The sequence below is a fragment of the Botrytis fragariae genome (genome assembly GCF_013461495.1).
Source record: "Botrytis fragariae strain BVB16 chromosome Unknown tig00000075, whole genome shotgun sequence".
NCBI lineage: Eukaryota > Fungi > Ascomycota > Leotiomycetes > Helotiales > Sclerotiniaceae > Botrytis > Botrytis fragariae.
Genome location: NW_023500995.1, coordinates 2244715 through 2251923, shown reverse-complemented (window position 1 = coordinate 2251923; position 7209 = coordinate 2244715). Strand labels below are relative to the sequence as shown.

General features: G+C 39.1%; 2 protein-coding genes across 2 annotated transcripts; one reads left to right on the top strand and one right to left on the bottom strand.

The window, feature by feature from the left end:
- Positions 1-522: 522 nt before the first annotated feature.
- Positions 523-1956, top strand: Bfra_006156 (putative pectin lyase protein; the record flags this gene model as incomplete). The annotated part of the gene is made up of 4 exons (XM_037336529.1): positions 523-1130; positions 1187-1272; positions 1392-1777; positions 1882-1956. The coding sequence occupies 4 exons, from the start codon at positions 523-525 to the stop codon at positions 1954-1956; spliced, it is 1155 nt and encodes a 384-aa protein (XP_037191739.1).
- A 2224-nt stretch (positions 1957-4180) lies between these two features.
- Bfra_006155 (uncharacterized protein) lies at positions 4181-5827 on the bottom strand (the record flags this gene model as incomplete). Its single annotated transcript, XM_037336528.1, has 4 exons — positions 4181-4262; positions 4298-4441; positions 4765-5478; positions 5634-5827. 4 exons carry the CDS (start codon positions 5825-5827, stop codon positions 4181-4183), a joined length of 1134 nt encoding a protein of 377 aa, XP_037191738.1.
- Positions 5828-7209: the final 1382 nt, after the last annotated feature.

Here is a 7209-nt window from a genome sequence, read left to right as displayed (position 1 = left end):
ACAGTTTTGATTGATGCTCACCCCCATCTTTATTGATCTAGTGTTTCGTTTAAAAGTGCCAAGAATTTAAATAGGTTAGCAGCATGTCATCAGATGAATTAAATTGCACCAAAAGATTTAACCACAGACACGGGAGCTTCTTGTTTATCTCAACACGCATTTTCCAATGTTTGAATAATTATTCCGTTTCGAAGAGTACAGATTTTGGTTGGTGTAGATGAACGTTATTGAAACGGCAACTGCAAATTACACTTTCTTAATCTATTTAAATACTTAGGCTTTCGAGCGGAGTATGATTTCCATAATGAGAATTATAAATTGAATAACAAAGGATGTTATGGAGTATCGGTACAATTGCCAATAGGATTAGCTAGATATTCTAGGGCACAAGGGGGGGATGTAGATTAATAAATCTTGGCATGAATTTCCTTATAAGAAGAATCAATTCGAGCTCTTAAATATTGGAATACTCAATAGTCATTCTATCATCACTTTCATTACTTCAAACTACCAGTCGACACAATGAAGTCGCCCACAATGTTGATTTCATTCATTACTTTAGCTCTCGCCCCTCTCATTGATGCCGCAACTACTGTTTCAGGATCCGCATACGGTTTTGCCAAAGGAGTTTCTGGTGGCGGCTCTGCAGTAGCTGCAGCACCATCTGATATTGCGCAACTCAAATCATGGCTCGCTGACAGTACACCACGTGTAATTCTCATCAATAAGACTTTCAATTTTGTTGGTACCGAAGGGTCAGCTACTGCTACAGGCTGTTATCAATCCGGCTGCAAGCCTGCCAATGGTGGTCAAGACTACATAGGTACCCTCAGTTGCACGGGAACCAATATCGTTTCTACTAGTATTACTTATGATGCGGCCGGACCTACTCCTCTAGATGTTGGTTCCTCGAAAACCATTTTGGGTGTTGGCAGCGCTGGTGTCATTGCTGGTAAGGGACTTAGAATTCCTGCTACTAGTACCAATATCATTATTCAAAATGTTCATTTCACCAACATCAACCCGGGTCATGTTTGGGGTGGAGATGCTATCTCTTTGGAGGGAAGTAGAGGTGTTTGGATTGATCACTGCAAGTTCAGTTTGATTGGAAGACAAATGATTGTTTCTCAGTGAGTAGATATTCTCCTAAATGATTCGTTTCTGAAGTTTACTAAATTTTTACCAGTTTCGCCGCCAGTCAATTTACAATTTCTAATTGTGAATTCTATGGTACCACTACAACCTCAGCCACTTGCAACGCCAATCATTACTGTAAGTTTTCATCCTTTATAGTTCAATTGTTCTCTGGATCTACGTAAAAAGGAAAGGATAGACCAGAAATTTGATAAAAAGAGTTCAAGAACTTTACTGATTTATTCGTTCCGAATCAGGGACTATGATGATCAACGGACCTGGTGATCTTCTCACACTCGACAAAAACTACTGGCACAACTTATCAGGCCGTGCACCAAAGATCAGTGGTTCCGGTGCTGTGGTACAAGTTACCAACAACTACATGGCCAATAACGCTGGTCACGATTTCGAAACTTATGACGGAACGACTTCACTCATCGAAGGAAACGTGCTCGAGGGTGTTACTTTACCTTTTGATGGTACAGCTGGTAACACTTACAATGTTCCAGACTCTGCATCTTCCACTGCTTGTGCAACTTATCTTGGCCGCAATTGTGCTGTAAACACCATCACGAACTCTGGTACTTGGCCCAGTCTTAAAGTCGTAGCGGCCTTGACTAAGTTTAAACAATATGATGCATCTGTGAGTATATTTCATCATCCGTTTCTTCTACTCGCTTGACTCAATTCTATCTAAATTATCTCAATGTTTTTTGGTACGTAAATTTGCTAACCGCCATATTCTAGTACTTGGTCACTCCTACTTCGGCCAGTATTGTCAAGACCAATGTTTTAGCCAATGCAGGTGTTGGAAAGGTCTAAATATAGGAACCAGGAGGATGGCCATTACTCGGAGAGTGAATGAGTTTGAGTCGGATTTTCGTGGTTCAAATCAGATGATCATCTAACTTGATAATTCTTTTCAGTATTTGTAAATATTTTAAGCTTTCTAGTCTATTCCCCTATTCTAGCGGACCGGAAGCCTGCTTTTGGACAATCCATAGTCTTTTCTATTTCATATTATTACAAATTTTTAGAACTTTTGAGATTTGAGATAGGCCTCATCGTATGTGTATGATAATACTTCTAGGATCATGATAATCCTCCATACCTAATTCATAACCAAATGTGTCTAAAATACCAGAAAGAATGACATTACTACGTCTTCATTTTCTCGAGAATCGACGGGTGTCGTTTTAAAGATTCTTGTGATTCTTGTGATTCTTGTTTGCTTCATTTCCCATGACGATATAGACTGAGGTAGTCTTCGTCATTCCACGTCAAGCATGAAATAATCTTAAATTCTTTGCCCACTGGCCTTAATACCCATGAGCCACCGCTTTCATAAGTATGTGATCTATTTCCGATTCCAAAAATGTTCATATTGTTACTTCCTTGATATCCAACTCCCTCAAAAAACGAGCATGTATACCACTAGAATTGTTGGGCAAATATTACGTTCGAGTTGATATACATTAAATTGTTTTGTTTCTAATATTAGTGGTCGACGATGTAGCAAATCTGACATGTCACGCTGACCTGTAGTATAAAATAAAATTGAGTTGACTCATCCGGAAACTGAGAGGTGAAGCCCTACATTCTTTGACTAATTTCAGTATACGAAGTCGAATATCGGTATCATCATTCATTTGTAATCGGAACGAATTTTGAGGAACGTTTGTTTCTAAATCATGCCTCTTTACAGGATGTGGTGGGAGTAGGAAGTGGGAACTAGATTTAAATCGGGACCGTCAGCCCTACAATGACTAATTGGGATTAGCGTTTTTAGTATCATACTTAAAAATATCAACGTGTCCCTCATTGATTCTACTCCATCTTTTCTCTCATTGCACTACACACACACACACACATTCTCTCTCCACCATCGTTCATCCCAATCCAATTCAACTCAACCTCTAAGCCACAAATTTGGTTTCCATCTCGCATCTTATATCATCCCTATATCTTCTTCTCCTTTCATATCACTTTATTCCCTCTTTCACCTCTTCTGCCTTATCTCGTTCTATCTCATCTCATCCCATCCTATCTCCCAGCTTTTCAACCCGCAACTGGGCATTCGTATATATAATCTTATCTCACCTCTTCTCACACCACACTGAAGCCCTCAGAACCCCGAATATTAATGATCCTATTAGCACAACAGAAACTTAAATCTTAACCTCACTCACTCACATCATTCACATCACTCAAATTTAACAACCGAGATACCAAGTTCTGGCTTCCAACTCCATATATTTCTATCTATATATCCATCCCACCACTCCTCACTCCCGCCCCCCTTCCACCATTCAAACAATCAAAAAGTCCCACTAATAGGTACCCAAGTAGACAGAATTCTGGCATTGTATGATATCAAATGTATATAATTATGCATTCTAACATCTTCTTCAATCCTCTACTCTCTCATCTTGTCTCCCCTTTTTTTCTTCCACTATCTCCTTTCTCCATCTCGCACTTAACCCCCTTTCCCACCCGACACACTGCACCCACCGATCCAACCACACCCCCCTTCACACAACCCAAACATCTCAAAACACACAAAAAGGTATCAATCAATCCTCCCAAACTAAAGCAACCTAATGTAAAAAAATAATAAAAATAAACTCAAACTTAAACTCAAAAATGTTAATGCGCATGCATATATATCCTCTCCATACCTACACAATCAACGCTCGCTAATTCGTCACCTCATAATTTTTTGTAATTCTTTCGAAAAAAATGATTTTCCGACATCTTCCCCATCAACTCACTTCCTTCATTCATCTTCCCTTTCATTTCCTATGCAATGTAATGCAAAGAAATGCCGAACCTGAAAAATGCAAAATTGTAGATGCTGTGAAAAAATGTGAGAAGTCCCGATGTATGTTTTTTTGGCCCATTTATCCGTCCATGCATCCTTCTCTTTGTTTTTCTGTTTGTCCGTTTTCCCTTTTCGATCATGCTTCCCGCTCCCCGCTTCCCACTCCCCACATCCCTCGGTATCTCAACAATCTATCAAACAACCACATCTACCGTCATCGGCCGTCTAATACTCAAACCCCTTAGTTTCTCCTCCACTCTCCTTAACACCTCCGGATCCGGCTCCGGTATCACTTTCCGCGGAACAGCTATCATACACATATCACATCTAACATGCTTACACCTTGTACATTCTTGCATGCTAGTTTTTGAATCCGAGGAAGAATGGTGAGGGAATGTTTTATCGCATTTATGACATGCGAATTTTTTGTTTGTGGAGGATGGTTGATCGCCAGGGTAGCCATCGGGGTATTTCTTTTTCTTGGATCTGGTGGGATGGAATTATTAGTTTGAGAGGTTTAGGGGGGTGAGAAAGAAGATGAATGGGGAGTAAAGGGAAAATGAAAAGGGAGAAAGTTTAATCTTCTTTTCGAGCGGAGCGAGCTATGGGGGTTTGGGGGCTTGCCCCCATAATCAATCAATCAATCGATTGAATTGAAATGGAATGGAATGAAATGACGCTCCGCTGGCCCTCCGGGGGCCACTGCCGTGGAGGCAGACTATTTTCATCGACTATTTGAAATAGAGAAACAAAAGCAAAAAAGGGGAAAAGGGGAAAAAGAAAATAAGAATTGAAAAAATAAAACTTACGGATTTCGAGGACAATCAGCACAACGAGTATGAGCACAAGTTGTACAAATTTTATTACCAGCCGTAAAAAGAGTCGAACATTCATGACAAGTTCTTTTAACTCTTTGAGTAGGTTTTTTCCTAACCAAAGGTTGACCACCTACTTTATGACTCGGTAAAGTCATGATTAACTTCTCAGCTTTTTTCCATTCTCTATCAACTTCCACTTTTGTTGGACCTGTACTCGCAACTGCTGTTTTTCCTTTCTCCTTTTTCTTCAAAGGAAATCTGGGACATTTTGTACATCTTGGATGTTCGCAATTGGTACAGATTTTATTGGCACCATATGTTGTATCACATTTATGGCAAGTTCTATGAATTCTCATTCGAATAGGTTTTTCGATCCTCCAAACATCTTTCTCTCCAGTAAGACTTTGCCATTCATGTGGTTCGATTTGTAATTGAAAACGTTCAGCTAATTTTCGAGCTCTTTCAGCATTAATTTCTGCTCGAGATACTTTTGTTGGTTGAGGTTGAGGTTGAAGTTGAGGTTGAGATTTAGATTTAGATTGTTGTTGTTTTGTTGCGCTAGGAGTAGTGGTTTTGGTAGTGGTAGTGGTAGTTTGTTTCGTTTCGACGACAGCGGGAATGGAAGCGGGTATTTCCTTAGATGGTTCTGGCGTTGGTGTTGATATGGGCTTTGATTTTGATGTTTGATCAGTGGATTTAGGGACACTAAGAAATTTATAAGTTATTAATAAATGTGAACTTCATTCTTCATTCTTCAATCCTCAATTCTTAAACTTCAAACCCAAAACCATACGTGGACATGGTGATAAGAAAAGAATAAAAAGAATATATATTGAAATATTGAAATATTCATGGCTTACCTTGGACCTCCTGTTGTACCGGTAGTTGAAGACTTTCCAACAAATGATAATCTTTTTGATCCATCACCTCTTTTTAAAACTGTCTTCATTCGTCCTAAAACACGACTTAATCCTTTCTTTTTATCATCATTTGATGTTGTAGGAACTGTAGAGACTGCCGGTGCTCTCGGTGCTCCTTGCGCTGAAGAACTCATTGTTGCGGGGTCCTATTTGTGAGATATATTCCGTAATCCGTAATCCGTAATCCGTAATCTGTGGTCTGTAGTCCGTACGTAGTCTGTAGTTAATGTCGATCTGTCGAAATTTGTTCTTGGATTTATTGAAATTAATTCGTTAAAGATTGAACGGATAGATCTGATTGAATCAATATTGAGGAGTGTATGTCGAAGAAAATCCCCGGAAACCCCAGAAACCCAATACTCAAAGTAAAACTCGAAACTCTTCCCCCCAAGAATTTCCTTCGCCTTCTGACAAAAGTGGCGTATTAATCTCCTTATGGAATAAAAATAAACCCCCTTTCGATTGTTTGGGTGTGAAGTGTCACTACGATTAAACTTCAATCGATCGTCTGCCTCGTGCGTTTCGGAACCAATGTACCGGTATACAGGGAAATGGACGATAATTATATGTTGTGTCTTCCCAAAACTATTATGTAAAAGGAGTTGAAAGGTTGTATCGAGTGATTGGTGTGGTAATCAATTGTCTTGAATAATTGTATGACAATTGTGTGACAAAAAGATATATTAGGGTGAAATGTTTGAGGTGATAGTTGGTGGTAGTTGGTGGTAATATGTTGTAAGTAGTAAGAATCGTAATAAGTGTATAGGGTGATGTAGTAATGTTGTGTATGTGTATCTTGACTCTTCAGTCTATGTATGTTATCAAGATGACTGACCTCTTTTATCAAAGTTCAGCTGTATGTAGGTAGATATCGGTTGAAGAAAAAGAGGAGAGAAAAGGGAGATGGATGAGATGATTGGAAATTAGCGAGCCAGCGAGGCAGCGTGCCAGATAGACGGGACAAGAGAGAACCAAAAAGTAAAATAATGTGGGGGCTTGATAGTTCCCGAATAATCAAGATGCTTGGTATTTTTGATGGCTTGTCGTTGGTGGAGAATGGTGGAATTGCTTGAATTTTGTTTGGATACCGTGGATATTGTTAAATGTGTGAAATGTATCCATCGAGGTGGTGGTTCCAAAGGAATGGGATGGTAAATAAGATGATGATGAGTAGAATGAATATTAAAAGTAATGAAATGAGATGCGATGAGATGCAATAAGATGAGATGAGATGAGTTGAGATTTCGAATAAGAATAAGAATGTTTTAAAGAAGTTGAAATCAAAACTATGGCGAGGTTGACTTCAAGAATGTGAATGTGACTGTGATGGTATAAGTAGGTAGTCTAAGTTCTTGAGCCTTTCCTTGCTGACATACCCTCCTTGTACAACTCAAAAGAAAAAAAGATATTCGAGGGTTCACGAGTGATGTGTGAGTACTCGTATTTCAATCAGGTGAAGGTGGTCTCGAATTGGAATTTGGATTTGTATGATTTATAACAAAAGTTATACAATTAA